Below are 27709 nucleotides of genomic sequence, written 5' to 3' on the forward strand. Positions count from 1 at the left end.
CTCAGAGAACTGGATGTGTTGGCTAATAGAAAGGATGGTTGCTTGATAGAGACAGAAGTATCCTCTGACCTTGACCTCCAGTTAATAGGGTTAGGAGAAACCCAATCGATGAGTGGATTATGCTTCTGTAACCAGGGCAAGCCAAGCGTGATAGGTGTTCCCGGGGCATGAATAACATCAAAACCCAGAGTCTCTTTGTGAGAATGAGTAGAAAGGGTGATAGGTCCGGTTTCTAAGGAGATATAAGCCGGGGTGAGAGGTCGATTATCAATCCCGACCAAGGCAACGGGAGAGTCCTTCCTGGAAAGCGGAATCTGATTTTGTTCAGAGAAGGTTTGATCTATGAAGTTCCCTCCTGCGCCGGAATCGATAAATGCAGCTGTGGAGGTGCGGAAAGTCGGTCCTGAAAGGGAGACGGGAATAGTCAATCTTTTGGGAAGTTCCCTTCTGGGAGGGGGACAAGGAGATTCAGTACCCAGAGAGCGCCCCTTCGTACTCACTGGGCTTAGTCGTTTCCCGGAGATGGTGGATGGTTACGGGTGCGCTGCTCAAAAGCTCCGCAATGATGGCACGACTCCCCAGTAGAGCGAAGTTGTCGTGACGGTGCCCGAGGTTGCTGAACTCCAAGTTGCATCGGCTCTGGAGCCTCCAGCGCCGGTAACAGGGAGAAGACGGGTCTCTGGTTAGTAGAGAACCTGGAAAAGGAAGCACGGAAAGGCGTAGACCGGGGAAGCTGACGCTGAGCGCGGCGTACCTGAAGGCGCTGATCCATACGAGTAGCCAGGGAGATGAGATCCTCCAGTGACTCTGGCCTGGTGTGAGAAGCAAGTTCATCCTTCAGAGACTCCGATAGACCTCTCCAGAAGGCGGCGACTAAAGCCTCCTGACCCCAATGAGTCTCAGCTGCTACGGTTCTGAATTCCAAGGCGTATTGACCCACAGGCCGACGTCCCTGTGTAAGCTCTAGCAGGGTATCAGAAGCAGTCTCTTGACGTGCGGGGGTATCAAAAACCTGTCGAAAGTCCCGTCTGAAGGCCGCGTAATCACGGGTAATATCAGGGCGTAGTTCCCAGATCGGAGAGGCCCATGCCAGTGCATTACCTGTGAGCAGACTATATACATAGGCTACCTTTTTCCAGCCAGTAGCATACAACTGGGGAGCCATCTCGAACTGGATCTCGCACTGGTTGAGAAAGCCACGACAGGCGTGTGGATCCCCTGCGTAGGGCCTTGGAGCCGGAATCTTCGGAACTGAAAATGAAGTGGAAGATAAGTCAGGTTGCGCCGGGGGTGCAGCCGCAGGCGGAGCCTGTAAAGGGCGGTCCGATACCTGCTGGGAGAGGAGAGCCACTTGATCCGTTAAGGCCTGTATTTGTTGGTACATGGCCGTCATCATAGAGTCCACAGTCTGGTCTGCGTCTTGTGGGCTCGACATAATGTTACGCCGGTGCTGCCCGCAGACCAGACCCGTTCCTTTCACTGAGGTGAGGAACGTATAGAAGCACGCACCCGCAGCAAAGGGAGCGTGTCCGGAGTGTGGTGATTTGGCGTTGCCAGGCCAGGTGTTATTTAGCTAGCAATACTTGCCGGTACCGGTGTAGAAATGCTGTTGTCGTTGCCGTTGCCGTTAGCCAAAGTCTGGGATTGGAGAATTCCGGAAGGTCGTTTGTCCAAGCAGGGGTCGAGAGCCAGAGAGAGACGTCCGCCAAGCCAAGTCATAACCTGAGAGAATAAGAGAGAAAACGCCAGAGTAGTAATCCAAGTGAAAACTATGTCGAGCAATGAATGATAGGAAGGACTGGCATTATAAAGTGTGGCTGACCAATCAGAAGTGAAGGCAGACCTCGAGGACTGCGTGGAGCCATCCTGGATAGGTTCCCTTGATTGGCAGGCAGGTGAGGACTCTTGTCTTGACAGGAGATCTTATTCCTGTGTTGGGGGCGGGTCTTCACTGCCAGAGCAGTGAATAAATTAACTTCGCCCGGCGCGCGCTGTTTAGGCGCGCGCCCGGGCAACATGGCGGCCGTGTGAGGTACTGCTGGGAGACGGGGATGCCGAGGATGACGGGGAACCCCCAGAACCGCCGGAGGTGAGTGGCGCTGGCGAGGGACGCGCGCCACGGCAGCAGGGGTAAATATAGGAGCAGAGGAACCAGGGCGTGGACGCCGCGATCCCTGATTCCTCATAGAACGTTAATCGAGGTAGAAGTACCTCCGGTCTGGCTGGAGTGCTGGTGGCCACGTTTATTGCCATCCATCCCCCTTGGCTGGGAGGGGAAAGCGTAGGAGATTCTATCCCTGGATATATTAGTGGGTGACTCTTTGGCCGGACCTCCGATGGGGGTAAAATCTGTGGGGCATCCTCCAACTGTATCTTGTGGTCAGTCACTAGTACAATGGTACTAGCGCCACAGTCAGGATCAATTTTACGTCCTAGGATCCTGGCACTGGCCAGACTCGGGAAGTTTCTTACATGATTTCGGACAGCAATTATGGACGCAATTACGGGAACTCCCCCCACGCCGACCACATGGTGTGGGGATACTTGGTATTCTAAAGCCCAGTCATGGACCTGTTACTTTGATGGCACGGACATGATGGAAATTAAATTGAACAATTTGATACTGCTCTCCAGGTCTGCTCTCAGCAGCGCCTCCAAATGTAACAGTTTCCTCATGAACACAGAAGTTACTAATGCTGTATTTTCGCTGTGTGGCCCTCAGGAGCCTAAGCCTCTGCACAGAGAGCCTGGGGTACATATATAATCACAATACTCGTGGTGCAACACCTCCACCTGGGAGGGATCCCAACCCACAACACAACCCAACAACACACACTTTGTATAATAGAACAAGAACAGACTTTACTGAGCATATATATACTTATCACTATAAGGTGTATGAAGATGCATCCGACCAGTTCCCACTAATAGCACAACTAGCCAACGCACCTCGCAGGGCGCAACCCTTCAGCGTGTCCCCACACCGTGTCCTTAATACCTGTGAGTCCCCTTAGTCATTCCACCCACCGAGTGTCCCCAAGTGTGACTCTCTCACCCTGGCGTGATCAGTGCCTGATGTACCGGTGGTATGTTGGTGCACGTAAAATATGATACCTGCCCAGTGCGACGGCACCTGGGCCCTTAAATATCTTCAAAAAGGATCCGCCGACCTCCTGTGTGACATCCTGGCTTCACCAGCGCGATGATCCATCAGGGGCGATCCCACCCTGAAGATAGTCTCTCTGGGACTGCAGCGTCCACTGTGTCCCTAACTATCACTTGTATAACACTAAGGGGCAGGGTCCCTAACCTAGGGCCTGTCCGTGAAGCACAACAAGCTATATTATGGCTCAGGACCTAACTGGGGCCTAGGGGGCTGCTGGACTAATGCAGTGGGTCACAGACCTCTAGTTCTTCCTGGTCCTGACTGCCTCAACGTGCATCCCTGCAGCGCTCTACCTCCCTGCCTGGGGAAATCCTTGCACCCTATTGGCTCCCTAGCGCCATGTGGTGCGTCCTAAGGCTCATGGGACTTGTAGTCCCATGCCAAGAGCCTCTCCTATTGGCCCAGCTTCGCACGCTGCCACTTTACGCATGCGCGAACTCCCTGAGGGCCTCCCGTCGCGCGATTGCACTGCCCATGCGCGACAAACGAACATGGCGGCGCCCTGACCTGCCAAGCCGCCGCGGAGCCTCCGGAGCGCTCCCTGCTCAGCCCCCGCCTTCCTGACGTTCCGCTTGTCCCCTGCAGCACCTGCGATCACCCCCGCAGCGGAGGTGTGAGGGGGCCGGGGGAACACCACTACATAACTATGTATGTGTAACCATGTGTTTGTCATCATAACTCTGTGCCCAGGACATACGTGAAAACGAGCGGTAACTCTCAGTGTATTACTTCCTGCTAACACATGTTATAAATAAATACATCTTTGATGTAAGCCGATGTTTTTAGAGTGCAGAAGGTGAATATATTTTCATTCTCATGTGCACTTTTATATTTTCCTCTGGGAAGGAATGCTGACAAGTTAGCCAGCGAGCGCCTGCTCGGGAAGAGTGCAGCCCGTAAACACCTTTAGAACTTTATTTTTAGGAAAAATGTGTAATGCCCCAAAGATCCCCTTCTCTCCGAGGATACCTGGTTCTGTGCAGGGAACCTGCCTCTCTTTATACTTTTTTTTATAGTAGACATTCACCAACAGGGGATTACAGGAAAGATAAAAGTGAGGAATATAAATAACAAAGTACAGACTGTATCAGGATTTCATATAAAGACACTTTATTTACGCTGTAGTGCACACAGACACAAAATAGGCACACTAACAGGATTGTGGGCGGTCATGTAAGCAGACTTAGGTACAGTACATAGAGTCAGGGCCGGTGCAAGGGTATTTTGCATCCTAGGCGAACCTTCAGCCGTGCGCCCCTGCCCCCCCCCCCCCCCTAAGGTTGCCAGGTTTCCAGTATTGAACCGGACTGTCCTGTATTTGCATACTCTGTCCAGTAAAAAATGAGAAGACATGTATGTGTATACCAGTATTACCTCTCTGGGTGTGTATGTGTATACCGGTATTACCTCTCTGGGCATGTGTGTATACCGGTATTACCTCTCTGGGCGTGTATGTGTATACTGGTATTACCTCTCTGGGCGTGTATGTGTATACCGGTATTATCTCTCTGGGCGTGTATGTATATACCGGTATTACCTCTCTGGGCGTGTATGTGTATACCGGTATTACCTCTCTGGGCATGTATGTGTATACCGGTATTACCTCTCTGGGCGTGTATGTGTATACCGGTATTACCTCTCTGGGCATGTATGTGTATACCGGTTTTACCTCTCTGGGCATGTATGTGTGGCGATAGAAGGATAACCAGGCCACTAATAAAGGCATTATACCCAGCTGGAAGGGGATAACTGATGTTCACTACACTGACATGGTTTCCCCTACACCATCTTTGTTGTCCCCATTTTGCAGCTCAGTCCATAGCTGCAGTGATAGAAATGTATGTACACAGTGCCAATTGGATTTGCGACACAAGGGGGAGCTGCTAGCGCTAAACCAAGCGCTGATTGAAGAAGCGTGCCTATGTATGGGTGGCCGCTTTGAAGTATAGGGATCACTTTCTAAGCCCTAGATCTCTAAACCGCAAGGTCAATTAGATAAGTGGTTTGCGGTTTAGCTGAAGTGCTTTTCTGTCAAAATGTATCTACCGGTCTCGTTAGCCACTTAACATGAAAGGAGGAAGTCTATTGGCGTGGGAACTGGGTTAAACCGCCGACCACATCACAGCCCGTTCAATCAAGTGGCTAACTCCCGCTAGGAGTGAGCTAGCAATCTAATTTTTAGAGTGCAGCTAGGAAAAGAGAAACCATACACATACATACAAGGTTTATAATAGTTGCATAAGCAGAACATACTTTTCTAAATAAACTGTATTGTACTGATTTTTTTAAATGTACAGGCAGAAAACTTTTTCTGTCAGCCCGGGAAAAAATCCTTTAGCATGCAAATATGTTAAGGGTGAATGAGCTGAGGAATTTTTCATCTCCGTACTTCAGAGGCACCCTGCCGAGTTGGTGCCTCAATGTCTATGAGAAGTCCGGAGTTGAAAAGCCTCAGCAATCCTAGGTGTTAGGATGGCCGGGATATTGTAAGTACCAGATACCGGTGTAAAGTATGGGTATGGTGTAAATGAGGGCGAACCAGCTCCGTTACGTCACTGGCCCGCCCCCGGCCCGCCCCCTTACGGCGCGCTGTGTAAGGCCAGGGAAAGCACTGTTTAGGGCACTATGTCCCAGGCCTTAAGCGTCCAAGAAAACTAAACCCATTATATGCTGGGATCTATAACGGAATAAAGGGTGGGAGGGAACTGGTAAGTGAAGCAGCTTTTGTTAATATATATATATATATTTTCATAGAGTAACATGTGAGAAGGATCCTTTATCTTTATAGGGGATTAAATAGAAAACATATATATACACATGTAGCCCCGGTCCCCATTGGGCTCCCAGTGACCCCTTACCTCCGTGGCGGCTGCGGGTGCTGCCGGAAGGTGCGGACACATGTTTAGCGGGCGTAGGGAGTGTTGCGGCAGCTGGCGGCGGTCAACGGAGTCTCCAGCGGCTCCCTCCGCAGGGCGCCGCCATCTTAGATGCGATTGCGCAGTGTATGCGCGCGAATAGGAGAAGGCTCCAAGCAGGGACTACATGTCCCATGATAATAATCCTACCACCAGTGCTCAAGGGGCTAGAGAGCTTGGGTAATCCATAAATCATATTGATATACAGAGCAGGTTCTTAATGAGTAAGCAGATGATAAACCCAGCGGATAAATACAGCAGGTTAGGGGGAGGGGTGATCACGGGTGATAGCAAGAATCGCCGACCATCCTAAATAAGAACAGCCTGGCTGATGCTAAGACACCCTCAGCCCCCTCCACCCACGAAATACCTGCTGTCACGCTGGACCCAGTGTGTCCCGCTGCAGAGGAGATGACTCACTGGGGTAAGTACCTGTTGCTGTACGTAGAATCCACGTGCCACCAGCTGGGGTAATCAGCACAAGAACAGGAGACGTTTCTCTATCAATTGTTGTCCTTGTTTTTATTCACGTTGCTTTTTTGTTGGTCTTTTTAAATATATTCATTTGCTATTACTGGTGTTACTATCTGACAGTATTGTTGCAATAAGTTGTTTATTTATTTATTATTTTTGTTATATCTGTTATTCTATTGTTTGTTAGCTGATACCATGTGTTAGCTATGTCTGTGTTGCTCTGTCCTCTATCCACTATTATGCCTGTATAGGTTAGATGGCACCCTCATTTATTAAGACCCACCTGTGTAAGAGGAGTTGCTATATGTTTGCTATTAACCTATCACAGTACAGATAGTGATTTATAGGTGAGCACGCAGACATTTTACCATTCACTCTTTGACAAAGTCCCTTGCGGGATGAAACGCGTCAGAGCTTACCTAGCTATGTGATTTTTGTTCGTTTTTTTTTCAATAAATAGCCGTTTTTGTTAGAGCTGCGTTTGGTTCATTTCCTTACCTCTGTGCACCGCTTCTCCTGTTTTTGTACATGACCCATGAGCCTCTGTATAGCGTCAGGTGGCAGACAACAGCCAATAGCACACCAGCATCCCCCTGCAACTGAGTTGATACAATTCGCGCGCAGAGAGCCACGTCAGTCAGAGCTGGGACACCAGAAGGGTAGGGTTTGCATGTGCAGGGTGTCAGTGACACCAGCACTAGGCCAGAGACCCCCCCATAGGCCTCAGCTAGGCCCCGACTCACCTCAGGTTGTGGTTGCTGCAGGGACAGGCCCATAGATAGGGACACTGCCCCTGTAGCATTATAGTGAGGGACACAGCGAGGACGCGGCTGCATCCTGGCCTCAGGTGCTCTGGGACCAGACACCTGCCACGAAGAGACTCTGTCCATGGTGGCGCTGTCCATGCGAGACACCACCACCCAACGCAGAGGCTTTGCCGAGGACCTCGTGGATCCTATCTATGTATCTGCATGCCCGGGTGTGACCACACCCTGTAGGTACCTTTATCCAGCAAGTGCACCAACTCAACACTTTAGTGGGGCAGCGCTGTCTCACACATTCGGGTGGGTTGGGTCTTGGGGACACTGGGAAAGTTCGGTGTCCAAGAGCACCCCAGCACTTTACACCCTACGGGGTGCGGACACGGTGTTGGGAACACGGTGAGGGGTTACGGCCGTGCGAGGCCTGGTGGGTAGCTGTAACCATATATTAGCGCCATATAGTAAACGTGTTCTGCGTGACCCAGTGTGTACTCTTTATTATGTGTCCTGTAACGGGGTAATTCTACGTATAGAATCCCGTGCAGGTGGAGGCGCTACCGAGCACCGATCCAGGTGCGCCCCACGTTCCCAGCAGCGGAGGCTCAGGCCTCCTGTGAGCCACAGGTATTGCACCACACATACGCTGTAGTTACACATCTCCCAGGGGGTGGGGGAAAGTGTGTTAGTGTGTGTTACTTACATTTAAACAAAACATTTTTTTTAAGTCTTCTTAATAAGTTAGAAAACAATAATTAAAATGATGGGAGATCTCAGGTCACATTAGTCTTTTTCTTACACATTGATTCTCACCTTTTGTGCATGGGGGGGGCCGCAAGGCATGCTGGGAGATGTAGTTTCCGCTCTCTGACACGCACAGACTTGCTAACCTGTGCAGTGTGAGTCTGTGAAAATGAATTTCATCCCTAGTGTAATTAAAAACTGGGGCCAGGATATCAGGCTTAATCAGGGTGAAATAATAATGGTGCCGGCAGCATAATAGTTATCTGGAAATGTTTTACCCATACCAATCATGGCGACCCCTGTATTGTTCCAGTGATAAACATGGCCGCGAAGATGCCCGTTTTTGCCCATAACAGACATGGCGGCTGGTAAATATACTATGAAGCAGGCTCGGAGCCCACATCAAACATGGCTGCCGCGGCTTCAGTTCCCACGTGCACCGGAGAACTGCATGGGAGGAAGTGTGGGCGAGTTCTTCTGCCAGTGGTACACTGAGAGAAGGAAGGACACGTGGGCAGGCAAGTGGGAGAGATGGCCAAGGGAAGGAAGGAGAAGCTGAGTGTGGCCCGGGAGGTGAGTGAGTGTGTGTGTGTGTGCCACTGAGTGTGTGTGTGACAGTGTGATGGGGCGACAGTGTGAGAGGTGATTGACGGGGTGACAATGTGAGAGGTGAGTGACAGTGTGGGAGGTGAGTGATGGGGTGACAGTGTGAGAGGTGAGTGATGGGTGACAGTGTGATAGGTGAGTGATGGGGTGACAGTGTGAGAGGTGATTGACGGGGCGACAGTGTGAGAGGTGACTGTGACAGTGTGAGAGGTGACTGACAGTGTGAGAGGTGACTGCGACAGTGTGAGAGGTGAGTGACAGTGTGAGAGGTGACTGTGACAGTGTGAGAGGTGACTGTAACAGTGTGAGAGGTGAGTGTGACAGTGTGAGAGGTGAGTGACAGTGTGAGAGGTGACTGTAACAGTGTGAGAGGTGACTGCGACAGTGTGAGAGGTGACTGTGACAGTGTGAGAGGTGACTGTGACAGTGTGAGAGGTGACTGTAACAGTGTGAGAGGTGACTGTGACAGTGTGAGAGGTGACTGTAACAGTGTGAGAGGTGACTGTGACAGTGTGAGAGGTGAGTGACAGTGTGAGAGGTGAGTGACAGTGTGAGAGGTGACTGAGACAGTGTGAGAGGTGACTGAAACAGTGTGAGAGGTGACTGAGACAGTGTGAGAGGTGAGTGTGAGAGGTGACTGTGACAGTGTGAGAGGTGACTGTGACAGTGTGAGAGGTGACTGTGACCGTGTGGGAGGTGACTGTGGTAGTGTGAGGGGTGATGGGGTGACAGTGTGCGTGGCAGTGTGAGAGGTGAGTGATGGGGTGACAGTGTGAGAGGTGAGTGATGGGGTGACAGTGTGAGAGGTGGGTGTCGGGGCGACAGTGTGAGAGGTGACTGCGACAGTGTGAGAGGTGACTGCGACAGTGTGAGAGGTGGGTGTCGGGGCGACAGTGTGAGAGGTGACTGCGACAGTGTGAGAGGTGACTGCGACAGTGTGAGAGGTGACTGCGACAGTGTGAGAGGTGAGTGACAGTGTGAGGTGACTGTGACAGTGTGAGAGGTGACTGTGACAGTGTGAGAGGTGACTGTGACAGTGTGAGAGGTGACTGTGATAGTGTGAGGGGTGACAGTGTGTGTGGCAGTGTGAGAGGTGAGTAATGGGGTGAGAGGTGAATAATGGGGTGACAGTGTGAGAGGTGGGTGACGGGGTGACAGTGTGAGAGGTGAGTGATGGGGTGACAGTGTGAGAGGTGGGTGATGGGGTGACAGTGTGAGAGGTGGGTGTCGGGGTGACAGTGTGAGAGGTGAGTGATGGGGTGACAGTGTGAGAGGTGGGTGACGGGGTGACAGTGTGAGAGGTGAGTGATGGGGTGACAGTGTGAGAGGTGGGTGATGGGGTGACAGTGTGAGAGGTGGGTGACGGGGTGACAGTGTGAGAGGCAGTGTGAGAGGTGAGTGATGGAGTGACAGTGTGAGAGGTGAGTGATGGGGTGACAGTGTGAGAGGTGGGTGACGGGGTGAAAGTGTGGGAGGTGAGTGATGGGGTGACAGTGTGAGAGGTGGGTGTCGGGGTGACAGTGTGAGAGGTGAGTGATGGGGTGACAGTGTGGGAGGTGAGTGATGGGGTGACAGTGTGAGAGGTGGGTGTCGGGGTGACAGTGTGAGAGGCAGTGTGAGAGGTGAGTGATGGGGTGACAGTGTGGGAGGTGAGGGATGGGGTGACAGTGTGAGAGGTGGGTGTCGGGGTGACAGTGTGAGAGGTGGGTGACTGGGTGACTATGTGACGGGGTAAATTACTGGTGAAAAGTGATCAAACGGCGCAAAAAACTTAGTAGGTGATCACTGTAAATTCAGTGAAGTGAATACAACACTCTTAAAATTAATTAAAGTGCACGTATAGTATATAACACATAAATATTGTGAAGATATAAAAACCAAAAAAAAAATGTGGTGAAAAGAATAATAAAGCTTTGACCCCCTGCTTGAACCCTCCGGTGGGATTGTATTGTATTGTATGTCTTTATTTATATAGCGCCGTTAATGTACATAGCGCTTCACAGCAGTAATACATGTGGTAATCAAATAAATAACAGATAATATAAATAACAGATCATGGGAATAAGTGCTTTAGACATAAAAGTAACATTAAGGAAGAGGAGTCCCTGCCCCGAGGAGCTTACAATCTAATTGGTAGGTAGGGAGAACGTACAGAGACAGTAGGAGGGAGTTCTGGTAAGTGCGTCTGCAGGGGGCCAAGCATTATGTATCGTGTTCAGAATATCCACAGTGCTATTCATATGCTTCTTTAAGCAAGTGTGTCTTAAGGTGGGTCTTAAAGGTGGATAGAGAGGGTGCTAGTCGGGTATTGAGGGGAAGGGCATTCCAGAGGTGCGGGGCAGTCTGCGAGAAAGGTTTCAGGCGGGAGAAAGCTTTAGATACAAAGGGGGTAGAAAGAAGACATCCTTGAGAAGAACACAAGAGTCTGGATGGTGCATAACGAGAAATTAGGGCTGAGATGTAGGGGGGCAGAAGAATGTAAAGCTTTAAAAGGGAGGAGGAGAATGGAGTGTGAGATGCGGGATTTGATCGGAAGCCAGGAGAGGGATTTCAGCAGGGGAGACGCTGAGACAGATTTAGGAAAGAGTAGAGTGATTCTGGCAGCAGCGTTTAGGATAGATTGTAGGGGAGACAGGTGAGAGGCAGGAAGGCCGGACAGCAGGAGGTTACAGTAATCAAGACGGGAGAGAATGAGGGCCCGAGTCAGAGTTTTAGCAGTCGAGCAACAGAGGAAAGGGCATATCTTTGTTAGGCTGAGTCCATAGAAGGACAGGCCGTGCTGAGGCGTGCGGACGCTCCGCGCTGAGCCCCTGCATCCTCAATGAGGATGCCTTGAGAGGGGGCTCACGCGAGCGTCCGCAGGCGTGCTGAGGCTTTGGAATTTTCAGCCGACAGCCAAGCTGTTTTTCAGCGCGCTGTCGGCTGAAAACATCCAATCAGCCTGAAGCAGCGTCAACGTCGCCGTGACGTTAACGTCAGTGCGTCGCGGGCGATTGGCCCAGCGATGTCACTGCCCCGGCTCCCTTCGCGCACGCTGGCTCGCCTGCAAGTCCATGCAATCGCGCAGACTTCAGCAGGCGAACGTCAGCGCGCCTCCGCTCTGATCAAGCCTCTATGGCCCCAGCCTTATATTGCGGAGGAAAAAGCAACAAGTTTTAGAAATGTTTTGAATGTGAGGGGCGAATGTGAGAGAGGAGTCGAGTGTGACCCCTAGGCAGCGTGCTTGGGCTACTGGGTGAATGATCGTAGTTCCAACAGTAATGTTGAAGGAGGTAGTAGGGCCAGGTTTGGGAGGAAGTATGAGGAGCTCTGTTTTAGCCATGTTGAGTTTAAGGCGGCGGAGGGCCATCCAGGATGATATCGCAGAGAGACATTCAGAAACTTTGGTTTGTACAGCAGGTGTAAGGTCAGGTGTTGAAAAGTATATTTGTGTGTCGTCAGCATAGAGGTGATAATTAAACCCAAAAGATGTTATTAGGTCACCTAGAGAGAGTGTGTACAGAGAAAAGAGAAGGGGTCCCAGGACAGAGCCCTGGGGTACCCCCACAGAGAGATCAATAGAGGAGGAGGAGGTGTTAGCAGAAGAGACCCTGAAAGTACGATGGGAGAGGTAGGATGAGATCCAGGATAGAGCTTTGTTCCGAATACCAAGAGTTATGTTTTCACTTGTCCCTCAGTGTTGTAGTAGATTCACAGATTCCAGGGGGAGCATAGAGAGAAAAACACAAAAGCACAGAGAATCTAAGTGCAGGAGAAATACAAAGTGAAACAAATGTCAGCTCCAATCTTGGCTCGTGTGAGAGGCCTACTTACAAACGGTGAGAATATCAACAGCAGTGTGTAATCAAGGCTTTAGGCAGTCTCTCCAAGGTGAGTGTCAGCTCCGCACGGATTGAGGGAGAAGCAGCTCCAGTACTCAAGAAGATTTAGCCCCTCCTGCAGCCACCATACGATCTCTGTCTCCCGCCTTTACTCCATCACGTCTCCGCGGCTCTGAGTGACGGGGTGACTGTGATGGGGTGACAGTGTGAGAGGTGTGTGACAGGGTGACTATGGGACGGGGTGACTATGGGATGGGGTGACAGTGTGAGAGGTGGGTGATGGGGTGACAGTGTGAGAGGTGGGTGATGGGGTGACAGTGTGAGAGGTGGGTGATGGGGTGACTATGGGATGGAGTGATTATGGGATGGGGTGACAGTCTGAGAGGTGGGTGACATTGTGAGAGGGGGTGACTAGGTGATGGGGTGACAGTGTGAGAGGTGAGTGACGTGGTGACAGTGTGACGGGGTGAGTGATGCTGTTACTGAGGTGAGTGATGGTGTGACTGAGTTGAGTGATGGTGTGACTGAGGTGAGTGACAGTGTGACTGAGGTGAGTGACGGTGTGACTGAGGTGAGTGACGGTGTGACTGAGGTGGGTGACTGAGGTGAGTGACGGTGTGGGTGACTGAGAGGTGAGTGACGGTGTGGGTGACAGTGTGAGAGGTGAGTGACAGTGTGAGAGATGAGTGAGAGGTGTGGGTGACTGAGAGGTGAGTGATGGGGTGCCTGAGAAGTGAATGATGGGGTGTCTGAGAAGTGAATGATGGGGTGTAAGATGGGTAAGTGATGGGGTGAGAGGTGTGAGTGATGGATGTATGTATGTATAGCTTTATTTATACAGGCAGTCCTCGGTTATCCAACGGAATCCGTTCTGGAAGTAGCGTTGGATAGTGACACCGCTGTAAAGTGAGTCTCATGTTAATCAGTGGCGGTGAGCGTTGGATAACGCATCCAGGCGTCGGATAACGCATCCCGGCGTCGGATAACGCATCCCGGCGTCGCAAAACGGCCCTTAGGGAGGCATTGTAAAGCGTTGGATATGCCATTCGTTGTAAAGTGAAACGTTGGCTAACGAGAACTACCTGTATAGCGCCATTAATGCAGTACTACACGGGACAATCGTATAAGTAACAAATAACACATAAAGGGAATAAGTGCTTCAGACAAAAGTAACATTAGAAAAAGGAGCCCCTGCTCCGAAGAGCTTACAATCTAAGTAGTAGGTAGGAGGAACGTACAGAGACAGTAGGGCGGCGTTCTGGTCAGTGCGTGTGCAGGGGGCCAAACTTTATGTATCATGTGTATAGTATCAGCCACGGAGATACTCATAGGCTTCGTTAAGCAGGCGTGTCTTAAGGTGTCATGGGGTGACTGAGTGATGGGATTGGACGGGGGAGTGACAGGGTGACTTTGTGAGTGATGGGATTGGACGGGGAAGTGACAGGGTGACTGTGAGTGATGGGATTGGACAAGGGAGTGACAGGGTGACTGTGAGAGGTGTGATTATACCGGGGAGTGACAGGGTGATTTAGTGAGTGATGGGATTGGACGGGGGAGTGACAGGGTGACTGTGAGTGATGGGATTGGACGGGGGAGTGACAGGGTGACTGTGAGTGATGGGATTGGACGGGGGAGTGACAGGGTGACTGTGAGTGATGGGATTGGACGGGGGAGTGACAGGGTGACTGTGAGAGGTGTGATTATACCGGGGAGTGACAGGGTGACTTTGTGAGTGATGGGATTGGACGGGGGAGTTACAGGGTGACTGTGAGTGATGGGATTGGACGGGGGAGTGACAGGGTGACTGTGAGTGATGGGATTGGTAGGGGGGAGTGACAGGGTGACTGTGAGTGATGGGATTGGTAGGGGGGAGTGACAGGGTGACTGTGAGTGATGGGATTGGTAGGGGGGAGTTACAGGGTGACTGTGAGTGATGGGATTGGACGGGGGAGTGACAGGGTGACTGTGAGTGATGGGATTGGACGGGGGAGTGACAGGGTGACTGTGAGTGATGGGATTGGACGGGGGAGTGACAGGGTGACTGTGAGAGGTGTGATTATACCGGGGAGTGACAGGGTGACTTTGTGAGTGATGGGATTGGACGGGGGAGTTACAGGGTGACTGTGAGTGATGGGATTGGACGGGGGAGTGACAGGGTGACTGTGAGTGATGGGATTGGTAGGGGGGAGTGACAGGGTGACTGTGAGTGATGGGATTGGTAGGGGGGAGTGACAGGGTGACTGTGAGTGATGGGATTGGTAGGGGGGAGTTACAGGGTGACTGTGAGTGATGGGATTGGACGGGGGAGTGACAGTGTGACTGTGAGTGATGGGATTGGACGGGGGAGTGACAGGGTGACTGTGAGAGGTGTGATTGGACGGGGGAGTGACAGGGTGACTGTGAGTGATGGGATTGGTAGGGGGGAGTGACAGGGTGACTGTGAGTGATATGATTGGACGGGGGAGTGACAGGGTGACTGTGAGTGATGGGAGTGACAGGGTGACTGAGTGATGGGATTATACCGTGGAGTGACAGGGTGATTTAGTGAGTGATGGGATTGGACGGGGGAGTGACAGGGTGACTTTGTGAGTGATGGGATTGGACGGGGAAGTGACAGGGTGACTGTGAGTGATGGGATTGGACAAGGGAGTGACAGGGTGACTGTGAGAGGTGTGATTATACCGGGGAGTGACAGGGTGATTTAGTGAGTGATGGGATTGGACGGGGGAGTGACAGGGTGACTTTGTGAGTGATGGGATTGGACGGGGGAGTGACAGGGTAACTGTGAGTGATGGGATTGGTAGGGGGGAGTGACAGGGTGACTTTGTGAGTGATGGGATTGGACGGGGAGTGACAGGGTGACTGTGAGTGATGGGATTATACGGGAGGGTGACAGTGTGAGTGGTGGGATTGGACGGGGGAGTGACAGTGTGACTGTGAGTGATGGGATTGGACAGGGGAGTGACAGGGTGACTTTGTGAGTGATGGGATTGGACGGGGGAGTGACAGGGTGACTGTGAGTGATGGGATTGGACGGGGGAGTTACAGGGTGACTTTGTGAGTGATGGGATTGGACGGGGGAGTGACAGGGTGACTGTGAGTGATGGGATTGGACAGGGGAGTGACAGGGTGACTTTGTGAGTGATGGGATTGGACGGGGGAGTGACAGGGTGACTGTGAGTGATGGGATTGGACAGGGGAGTGACAGGGTGACTTTGTGAGTGATGGGATTGGACGGGGGAGTGACAGGGTGACTGTGAGTGATGGGATTGGACAGGGGAGTGACAGGGTGACTTTGTGAGTGATGGGATTGGACGGGGGAGTGACAGGGTGACTGTGAGTGATGGGATTGGACAAGGGAGTGACAGGGTGACTGTGAGAGGTGTGATTATACCGGGGAGTGACAGGGTGATTTAGTGAGTGATGGGATTGGACGGGGGAGTGACAGGGTGACTTTGTGAGTGATGGGATTGGACGGGGGAGTGACAGGGTAACTGTGAGTGATGGGATTGGTAGGGGGGAGTGACAGGGTGATTTTGTGAGTGATGGGATTGGACGGGGAGTGACAGGGTGACTGAGTGATGGGATTATACGGGAGGGTGACAGTGTGAGTGGTGGGATTGGACGGGGGAGTGACAGTGTGACTGTGAGTGATGGGATTGGACAGGGGAGTGACAGGGTGACTTTGTGAGTGATGGGATTGGACGGGGGAGTGACAGGGTGACTGTGAGTGATGGGATTGGACGGGGGAGTTACAGGGTGACTTTGTGAGTGATGGGATTGGACGGGGGAGTGACAGGGTGACTGTGAGTGATGGGATTGGACAGGGGAGTGACAGGGTGACTTTGTGAGTGATGGGATTGGACGGGGGAGTGACAGGGTGACTGTGAGTGATGGGATTGGACAGGGGAGTGACAGGGTGACTTTGTGAGTGATGGGATTGGACGGGGGAGTGACAGGGTGACTGTGAGTGATGGGATTGGACAGGGGAGTGACAGGGTGACTTTGTGAGTGATGGGATTGGACGGGGGAGTGACAGGGTGACTTTGTGAGTGATGGGATTGGACGGGGAAGTGACAGGGTGACTGTGAGTGATGGGATTGGACAAGGGAGTGACAGGGTGACTGTGAGAGGTGTGATTATACCGGGGAGTGACAGGGTGATTTAGTGAGTGATGGGATTGGACGGGGGAGTGACAGGGTGACTTTGTGAGTGATGGGATTGGACGGGGGAGTGACAGGGTAACTGTGAGTGATGGGATTGGTAGGGGGGAGTGACAGGGTGACTTTGTGAGTGATGGGATTATACGGGAGGGTGACAGTGTGAGTGGTGGGATTGGACGGGGGAGTGACAGTGTGACTGTGAGTGATGGGATTGGACAGGGGAGTGACAGGGTGACTTTGTGAGTGATGGGATTGGACGGGGGAGTGACAGGGTGACTGTGAGTGATGGGATTGGACGGGGGAGTTACAGGGTGACTTTGTGAGTGATGGGATTGGACGGGGGAGTGACAGGGTGACTGTGAGTGATGGGATTGGACAGGGGAGTGACAGGGTGACTTTGTGAGTGATGGGATTGGACGGGGGAGTGACAGGGTGACTGTGAGTGATGGGATTGGACAGGGGAGTGACAGGGTGACTTTGTGAGTGATGGGATTGGACGGGGGAGTGACAGGGTGACTGTGAGTGATGGGATTGGACAGGGGAGTGACAGGGTGACTTTGTGAGTGATGGGATTGGACGGGGGAGTGACAGGGTGACTGTGAGTGATGGGATTGGACAAGGGAGTGACAGGGTGACTGTGAGAGGTGTGATTATACCGGGGAGTGACAGGGTGATTTAGTGAGTGATGGGATTGGACGGGGGAGTGACAGGGTGACTTTGTGAGTGATGGGATTGGACGGGGGAGTGACAGGGTAACTGTGAGTGATGGGATTGGTAGGGGGGAGTGACAGGGTGACTTTGTGAGTGATGGGATTGGACGGGGAGTGACAGGGTGACTGAGTGATGGGATTATACGGGAGGGTGACAGTGTGAGTGGTGGGATTGGACGGGGGAGTGACAGTGTGACTGTGAGTGATGGGATTGGACAGGGGAGTGACAGGGTGACTTTGTGAGTGATGGGATTGGACGGGGGAGTGACAGGGTGACTGTGAGTGATGGGATTGGACGGGGGAGTTACAGGGTGACTTTGTGAGTGATGGGATTGGACGGGGGAGTGACAGGGTGACTGTGAGTGATGGGATTGGACAGGGGAGTGACAGGGTGACTTTGTGAGTGATGGGATTGGACGGGGGAGTGACAGGGTGACTGTGAGTGATGGGATTGGACAGGGGAGTGACAGGGTGACTTTGTGAGTGATGGGATTGGACGGGGGAGTGACAGGGTGACTGTGAGTGATGGGATTGGACAGGGGAGTGACAGGGTGACTTTGTGAGTGATGGGATTGGACGGGGGAGTGACAGGGTGACTTTGAGTGATGGGATTGGTAGGGGGAGTGACAGGGTGACTTTGAGAGGTGTGATTATACCGGGGAGTGACAGGGTGACTTAGTGAGTGATGGGATTGGACGGGGGAGTGACAGGGTAACTGTGAGTGATGGGATTGGTAGGGGGAGTGACAGGGTGACTTTGTGAGTGATGGGATTGGACGGGGAAGTGACAGGGTGACTGTGAGTGATGGGATTGGACAGGGGAGTGACAGGGTGACTGTGAGAGGTGTGATTATACCGGGGAGTGACAGGGTGACTTAGTGAGTGATGGGATTGGACGGGGGAGTGACAGGGTGACTTTGTGAGTGATGGGATTGGACGGGGGAGTGACAGGGTAACTGTGAGTGATGGGATTGGTAGGGGGGAGTGACAGGGTGACTTTGTGAGTGATGGGATTGGACGGGGAGTGACAGGGTGACTGTGAGTGATGGGATTATACGGGAGGGTGACAGTGTGAGTGGTGGGATTGGACGGGGGAGTGACAGTGTGACTGTGAGTGATGGGATTGGACGGGGGAGTGACAGGGTGACTTTGTGAGTGATGGGATTGGACGGGGGAGTGACAGGGTGACTGTGAGTGATGGGATTGGACGGGGGAGTGACAGGGTGACTGTGAGTGATGGGATTGGACAGGGGAGTGACAGGGTGACTGTGAGTGATGGGATTGGACAGGGGAGTGACAGGGTGACTTTGTGAGTGATGGGATTGGACGGGGGAGTGACAGGGTGACTGTGAGTGATGGGATTGGACGGGGGAGTGACAGGGTGACTGTGAGTGATGGGATTGGACAGGGGAGTGACAAGGTGACTTTGTGAGTGATGGGATTGGACGGGGGAGTGACAGGGTGACTGTGAGAGGTGTGATTATACCGGGGAGTGACAGGGTGACTTAGTGAGTGATGGGATTGGACGGGGGAGTGACAGGGTAACTGTGAGTGATGGGATTGGTAGGGGGAGTGACAGGGTGACTTTGAGAGGTGTGATTATACCGGGGAGTGACAGGGTGATTTAGTGAGTGATGGGATTGGACGGGGGAGTGACAGGGTAACTGTGAGTGATGGGATTGGTAGGGGGAGTGACAGGGTGACTTTGTGAGTGATGGGATTGGACGGGGGAGTGACAGGGTGACTGTGAGAGGTGTGATTATACCGGGGAGTGACAGGGTGACTTAGTGAGTGATGGGATTGGACGGGGGAGTGACAGGGTGACTGTGAGTGATGGGATTGGACGGGGGAGTGACAGGGTGACTGTGAGTGATGGGATTGGACGGGGGAGTGACAGGGTGACTGTGAGTGATGGGATTGGACAGGGGAGTGACAGGGTGACTTTGTGAGTGATGGGATTGGACGGGGGAGTGACAGGGTGACTGTGAGAGGTGTGATTGGACGGGGGAGTGACAGGGTGACTGTGAGTGATGGGATTGGTAGGGGGGAGTGACAGGGTGACTGTGAGTGATGGGATTGGACGGGGGAGTGACAGGGTGACTGTGAGTGATGGGAGTGACAGGGTGACTGAGTGATGGGATTATACCGTGGAGTGACAGGGTGATTTAGTGAGTGATGGGATTGGACGGGGGAGTGACAGGGTAAATGTGAGTGATGGGATTGGACGGGGGAGTGACAGGGTGACTGTGAGTGATGGGATTGGACAGGGGAGTGACAGGGTGACTTTGTGAGTGATGGGATTGGACGGGGGAGTGACAGGGTGACTGTGAGAGGTGTGATTATACCGGGGAGTGACAGGGTGATTTAGTGAGTGATGGGATTGGACGGGGGAGTGACAGGGTGACTGTGAGTGATGGGATTGGACAGGGGAGTGACAGGGTGACTTTGTGAGTGATGGGATTGGACGGGGGAGTGACAGGGTGACTTTGAGAGGTGTGATTATACCGGGGAATGACAGGGTGACTTAGTGAGTGATGGGATTGGACGGGGGAGTAACAGGGTAACTGTGAGTGATGGGATTGGACGGGGGAGTGACAGGGTGACTTTGAGAGGTGTGATTATACCGGGGAATGACAGGGTGACTTAGTGAGTGATGGGATTGGACGGGGGACTGACAGGGTAACTGTGAGTGATGGGATTGGTAGGGGGAGTGACAGGGTGACTTTGTGAGTGATGAGATTGGTAGGGGGGTGTGACAGGGTGACTGAGTGATGGGATTGGACGGGGGAGTGACAGGGTGACTTTGTGAGTGATGGAATTGGTAGGGGGGAGTGACAGGGTGACTTAGTGATGGGATTGGTAGGGGGGAGTGACAGGGTGACAGTGTGAGAGGTGAGTGACAGGGTGAGAGATGAGTGAGAGGTGTGGGTGACTGAGAGGTGAGTGATGGGGTGCCTGAGAAGTGAATGATGGGGTGTCTGAGAAGTGAATGATGGGGTGTAAGATGGGTAAGTGATGGGGTGAGAGGTGTGAGTGATGGATGTATGTATGTATAGCTTTATTTATACAGGCAGTCCTCGGTTATCCAACGGAATCCGTTCTGGAAGTAGCGTTGGATAGTGACACCGCTGTAAAGTGAGTCTCATGTTAATCAATGGCGGTGAGCGTTGGATAACGCATTCCGGTGTCGCAAAACGGCCCTTAGGGTGGCATTGTAAAGCGTTGGATATGCCATTCGTTGTAAAGTGAAACGTTGGCTAACGAGAACTACCTGTATAGCGCCATTAATGCAGTACTACACGGGACAATCGTATAAGTAACAAATAATACAAATAACACATAAAGGGAATAAGTGCTTCAGACAAAAGTAACATTAGAAAAAGGAGCCCCTGCTCCGAAGAGCTTACAATCTAAGTAGTAGGTAGGAGGAACGTACAGAGACAGTAGGAGGGCGTTCTGGTCAGTGCGTGTGCAGGGGGCCAAGCTTTATGTATGAGGTGTATAGTATCAGCCACGGAGCTACACATAGGCTTCGTTAAGCAGGCGTGTCTTAAGGTGTGATGGGGGTGACTGAGTGATGGGATTGGACGGGGGAGTGACAGGGTGACTGTGAGTGATGGGATTGGACGGGGGAGTGACAGGGTGACTTTGTGAGTGATGGGATTGGACGGGGGAGTGACTGTGTGAGTGATGGGGGAATGACAGGGTGACTGTGAGTGATGGGATTATACGGGGGGTGACAGTGTGAGTGGTGGGATTGGACGGGGGAGTGACAGGGTGACTGTGAGTGATGGGATTGGACGCGGGAGTGACAGGATGACTGAGAGTGATGGGATTGGACGGGGGAGTGACAGGGTGACTGTGAGTGATGGGATTGGTAGGGGGGAGTGACAGGGTGACTGTGAGTGATGGGATTGGACGGGGGAGTGACAGGGTGACTGAGTGATGGGATTGGAAAGGGGAGTGACAGGGTGAATTTGTGAGTGATGGGATTGGACGGGGGAGTTACAGGGTGACTGTGAGAGGTGTGATTATACCGGGGAGTGACAGGGTGACTTAGTGAGTGATGGGATTGGACGGGGGAGTGACAGGGTGACTGTGAGTGATGGGATTGGTAAGGGGGAGTGACAGGGTAACTGTGAGTGATGGGATTGGTAGGGGGGAGTGACAGGGTGACTTTGTGAGTGATGGGATTGGTAGGGGGGTGTGACAGGGTGACTGAGTGATGGGATTGGACGGGAGGGTGACTGTGTGAGTGATGGGGGAATGACAGGGTGACTGTGAGTGATGGGATTATACGGGGGAGTGACAGGATGACTGAGTGATGGGATTGGACGGGGGAGTGACAGGGTGACTGTGAGTGATGGGATTGGACGGGGGAGTGACAGGGTGACTTTGTGAGTGATGGGATTGGACGGGGGAGTGACAGGGTGACTGTGAGAGGTGTGATTATACCGGGGAGTGACAGGGTGATTTAGTGAGTGATGGGATTGGACGGGGGAGTGACAGGGTGACTGTGAGTGATGGGATTGGTAGGGGGGTGTGACAGGGTGACTGAGTGATGGGATTGGACGGGGGAGTGACAGGGTGACTGTGAGTGATGGGATTGGTAGGGGGGTGTGACAGGGTGACTGAGTGATGGGATTGGACGGGGGAGTGACAGGGTGACTTTGTGAGTGATGGAACTGGTAGGGGGGAGTGACAGGGTGACTTAGTGATGGGATTGGTAGGGGGAGTGACAGGGTGACTTTGTGAGTGATGAGATTGGTAGGGGGGTGTGACAGGGTGACTGAGTGATGGGATTGGACGGGGGAGTGACAGGGTGACTTTGTGAGTGATGGAATTGGTAGGGGGAGTGACAGGGTGACTTAGTGATGGGATTCGTAGGGCGGAGTGACAGGGTGACAGTGTGAGAGGTGAGTGACAGGGTGGGTGACAGTGTGAGAGATGAGTGAGAGGTGTGGGTGACTGAGAGGTGAGTGATGGGGTGCCTGAGAAGTGAATGATGGGGTGTCTGAGAAGTGAATGATGGGGTGTAAGATGGGTAAGTGATGGGGTGAGAGGTGTGAGTGATGGATGTATGTATGTATAGCTTTATTTATACAGGCAGTCCTCGGTTATCCAACGGAATCCGTTCTGGAAGTAGCGTTGGATAGTGACACCGCTGTAAAGTGAGTCCCATGTTAATCAGTGGCGGTGAGCGTTGGATAACGCATCCAGGCGTCGGATAACGCATCCCGGCGTCGGATAACGCATTCCGGCGTCGCAAAACGGCCCTTAGGGAGGCATTGTAAAGCGTTGGATATGCCATTCGTTGTAAAGTGAAACGTTGGCTAACGAGAACTACCTGTATAGCGCCATTAATGCAGTACTACACGGGACAATCGTATAAGTAACAAATAATACAAATAACACATAAAGGGAATAAGTGCTTCAGACAAAAGTAACATTAGAAAAAGGAGCCCCTGCTCCGAAGAGCTTACAATCTAAGTAGTAGGTAGGAGGAACGTACAGAGACAGTAGGGCGGCGTTCTGGTCAGTGCGTGTGCAGGGGGCCAAACTTTATGTATCATGTGTATAGTATCAGCCACGGAGATACTCATAGGCTTCGTTAAGCAGGCGTGTCTTAAGGTGTCATGGGGTGACTGAGTGATGGGATTGGACGGGGGAGTGACAGGGTGACTTTGTGAGTGATGGGATTGGTAGGGGGGAGTGACAGGGTGACTGTGAGTGATGGGATTGGACGGGGGAGTGACAGGGTGACTTTATGAGTGATGGGATTGGTAGGGGGGTGTGACAGGGTGACTGAGTGATGGGATTGGACAGGAGGGTGACTGTGTGAGTGATGGGGGAATGACAGGGTGACTGTGAGTGATGGGATTGGACGGGAGGGTGACTGTGTGAGTGATGGGGGAATGACAGGGTGACTGTGAGTGATGGGATTGGACGAGGGAGTGACAGGGTGACTTTATGAGTGATGGGATTGGTAGGGGGGTGTGACAGGGTGACTGAGTGATGGGATTGGACGGGAGGGTGACTGTGTGAGTGATGGGGGAATGACAGGGTGACTGTGAGTGATGGGATTGGACGGGAGGGTGACTGTGTGAGTGATGGGGGAATGACAGGGTGACTGTGAGTGATGGGATTATACGGGGGGTGACTTTATGAGTGATGGGATTGGTAGGGGGGTGTGACAGGGTGACTGAGTGATGGGATTGGACGGGAGGGTGACTGTGTGAGTGATGGGGGAGTGACAGGGTGACTGTGAGTGATGGGATTGGTAGGGGGGAGTGACAGGATGACTGTGAGTGATGGGATTGGTAGGGGGGAGTGACAGGGTGACTGTGAGTGATGGAATTATACGGGGGAGTGACAGGGTGACTGTGAGTGATGGGATTGGTAGGGGGGAGTGACAGGGTGACTGTGAGTGATGGGATTGGACGGGGGAGTGACAGGGTGACTGTGAGTGATGGGATTGGACGGGGGAGTGACAGGGTGATTTTGTGAGTGATGGGATTGGACAGGGGAGTGACAGGGTGACTTTGTGAGTGATGGGATTGGACGGGGGAGTGACAGGGTGACTGTGAGTGATGGGATTGGTAGGGGGGAGTGACAGGGTGACTGTGAGTGATGGGATTGGACGGGGGAGTGACAGGGTGACTGTGAGTGATGGGATTGGTAGGGGGGAGTGACAGGGTGACTGTGAGTGATGGGATTGGACGGGGGAGTGACAGGGTGACTGTGAGTGATGGGATTGGACGGGGGAGTGACAGGGTGATTTTGTGAGTGATGGGATTGGACGGGGGAGTGACAGGGTGACTTTGTGAGTGATGGGATTGGTAGGGGGGAGTGACAGGGTGACTGTGAGTAATGGGATTGGTAGGGGGGAGTGACAGGGTGACTGTGAGTGATGGGATTGGATGGGGAAGTGACAGGGTGACTTTGTGAGTGATGGGATTGGACGGGGGAGTGACAGGGTGATTTAGTGATGGTCTTGGTAGGAGGGAGTGACAGGGTGACTTTGTAAGTGATGGGATTGGTAGGGGGGAGTGACAGGGTGACTGTGAGTGATGGGATTAGACGGGGGAGTGACAGGGTGATTGTGAGTGATGGGATTAGACGGGGGAGTGACAGGGTGACTTTGATTGATGGGGGAGTGACAGGGTGACTGTGAGTGATGGGATTAGACGGGGGAGTGACAGGATGACTTTGTGAGTGATGGGATTATACAGGGGAGTGACAGGGTGACAGTGTGAGTGATGGGATTGGACGGGGGAGTGACGGGGTGACTGTGAGTGATGGGATTGGACGGGGGAGTGACAGGGTGACTCTGTGAGTGATGGGATTGGACGGGGGAGTGACAGGGTGACTCTGTGAGTGATGGGGGATGGTCAGGGTGACTGTGAGTGATGGAATTATATGGGGGGGTGACAGGGTGACTGAGTGATGGGATTGGACGGGGGAGTGACAGGGTGACTGTGAGTGATTGGATTGGACGGGGGAGTGACAGGGTGACTGTGAGTGATGGAATTAGACGGGGGAGTGACAGGGTGGCTCTGTGAGTGATGGGATTAGACGGGGGAGTGACAGGGTGACTGTGAGTGATGGGATTGGACGGGGGAGTGACAGGGTGACTGAGTGATGGGATTGGACGGGGGAGTGACAGGGTGACTGTGAGGGATGGGGGATTAGACGGGGGAGTGACAGGGTGACAGGGTGACTGAGTGAGGGGATTGGACGGGGGAGAGACAGGGTGACTGTGAGTGATGGGATTGGTAGGGGGGAGTGACAGGGTGACTGTGAGTGATGGGATTGGACGGGGGAGTGACAGGGTGACTGTGAGTGATGGGATTAGACGGGGGAGTGACAGGGTGACTGTGAGTGATGGGATTGGACGGGGGAGTGACAGGGTGACTGTGAGTGATGGGATTAGACGGGGGAGTGACAGGGTGACTGTGAGTGATGGGATTAGATGGAGGAGTGACAGGGTGACTGCGAGTGATGGGATTGGACGGGGGAGTGACAGGGTGACTGAGTGATGGGATTAGACGGGGGAGTGACAGGGTGACTGTGAGTGATGGGATTAGACGGGGGAGTGACAGGGTGACTTTGTGAGTGATGTGATTGGACGGGGGAGTGACAGGGTGACTGAGTGATGGGATTGGACGGGGGAGTGACAGGGTGACTGTGAGTGATGGGATTGGTAGGGGGGAGTGACAGGGTGACTGTGAGTGATGGGATTGGACGGGGGAGTGACAGGGTGACTGTGAGTGATGGGATTGGACGGGGGAGTGACAGGGTGATTTTGTGAGTGATGGGATTGGACGGGGGAGTGACAGGGTGACTTTGTGAGTGATGGGATTGGACGGGGGAGTGACAGGGTGACTTTGTGAGTGATGGGATTGGTAGGGGGGAGTGACAGGGTGACTGTGAGTGATGGGATTGGACGGGGGAGTGACAGGGTGACTGTGAGTGATGGGAGTGACAGGGTGACTGAGTGATGGGATTATACCGTGGAGTGACAGGGTGATTTAGTGAGTGATGGGATTGGACGGGGGAGTGACAGGGTGACTGTGAGTGATGGGATTGGACAGGGGAGTGACAGGGTGACTTTGTGAGTGATGGGATTGGACGGGGGAGTGACAGGGTGACTGTGAGAGGTCTGATTATACTGGGGAGTGACAGGGTGATTTAGTGAGTGATGGGATTGGACGGGGAAGTGACAGGGTGACTGTGAGTGATGGGATTGGACAGGGGAGTGACAGGGTGACTTTGTGAGTGATGGGATTGGACGGGGGAGTGACAGGGTGACTTTGAGAGGTGTGATTATACCGGGGAATGACAGGGTGACTTAGTGAGTGATGGGATTGGACGGGGGACTGACAGGGTAACTGTGAGTGATGGGATTGGTAGTGGGAGTGACAGGGTGACTTTGTGAGTGATGAGATTGGTAGGGGGGTGTGACAGGGTGACTGAGTGATGGGATTGGACGGGGGAGTGACAGGGTGACTGTGAGTGATGGGATTAGACGGGGGAGTGACAGGGTGACTTTGATTGATGGGGGAGTGACAGGGTGACTGTGAGTGATGGGATTAGACGGGGGAGTGACAGGATGATTTTGTGAGTGATGGGATTATACAGGGGAGTGACAGGGTGACAGTGTGAGTGATGGGATTGGACGGGGGAGTGACGGGGTGACTGTGAGTGATGGGATTGGACGGGGGAGTGACAGGGTGACTCTGTGAGTGATGGGATTGGACGGGGGAGTGACAGGGTGACTCTGTGAGTGATGGGGGATGGTCAGGGTGACTGTGAGTGATGGAATTATATGGGGGGGTGACAGGGTGACTGAGTGATGGGATTGGACGGGGGAGTGACAGGGTGACTGTGAGTGATTGGATTGGACGGGGGAGTGACAGGGTGACTGAGTGATGGAATTAGACGGGGGAGTGACAGGGTGGCTCTGTGAGTGATGGGATTAGACGGGGGAGTGACAGGGTGACTGTGAGTGATGGGATTGGACGGGGGAGTGACAGGGTGACTGAGTGATGGGATTGGACGGGGGAGTGACAGGGTGACTGTGAGTGATGGGATTGGTAGGGGGGAGTGACAGGGTGACTGTGAGTGATGGGATTGGACGGGGGAGTGACAGGGTGACTGTGAGTGATGGGATTGGACGGGGGAGTGACAGGGTGATTTTGTGAGTGATGGGATTGGACGGGGGAGTGACAGGGTGACTTTGTGAGTGATGGGATTGGACGGGGGAGTGACAGGGTGACTTTGTGAGTGATGGGATTGGTAGGGGGGAGTGACAGGGTGACTGTGAGTGATGGGATTGGACGGGGGAGTGACAGGGTGACTGTGAGTGATGGGAGTGACAGGGTGACTGAGTGATGGGATTATACCGTGGAGTGACAGGGTGATTTAGTGAGTGATGGGATTGGACGGGGGAGTGACAGGGTAACTGTGAGTGATGGGATTGGACGGGGGAGTGACAGGGTGACTGTGAGTGATGGGATTGGACAGGGGAGTGACAGGGTGACTTTGTGAGTGATGGGATTGGACGGGGGAGTGACAGGGTGACTGTGAGAGGTGTGATTATAAGGGGAGTGACAGGGTGATTTAGTGAGTGATGGGATTGGACGGGGGAGTGACAGGGTGACTGTGAGTGATGGGATTGGACAGGGGAGTGACAGGGTGACTTTGTGAGTGATGGGATTGGACGGGGGAGTGACAGGGTGACTTTGAGAGGTGTGATTATACCGGGGAATGACAGGGTGACTTAGTGAGTGATGGGATTGGACGGGGGACTGACAGGGTAACTGTGAGTGATGGGATTGGTAGGGGGAGTGA

At 52.9% G+C, this 27709-nt stretch overlaps 1 protein-coding gene across 1 annotated transcript in view; it reads left to right on the forward strand.

The window, feature by feature from the left end:
* The first annotated feature begins 8471 nt into the window (after positions 1–8471).
* The window catches only part of CCDC167 (coiled-coil domain containing 167), a 49509-nt gene continuing 30271 nt past the window's right edge, over positions 8472–27709 (forward strand). Inside the window, exon 1 of the mRNA XM_075598789.1 lies at positions 8472–8630. Within this exon, the coding sequence (XP_075454904.1) occupies positions 8589–8630 (42 nt within the window). The 5' untranslated portion in view covers positions 8472–8588. The remainder of the gene's footprint in view (positions 8631–27709) is intronic.

This window comes from Ascaphus truei, chromosome 4, assembly GCF_040206685.1.
Source record: "Ascaphus truei isolate aAscTru1 chromosome 4, aAscTru1.hap1, whole genome shotgun sequence".
Taxonomy (NCBI): domain Eukaryota; kingdom Metazoa; phylum Chordata; class Amphibia; order Anura; family Ascaphidae; genus Ascaphus; species Ascaphus truei.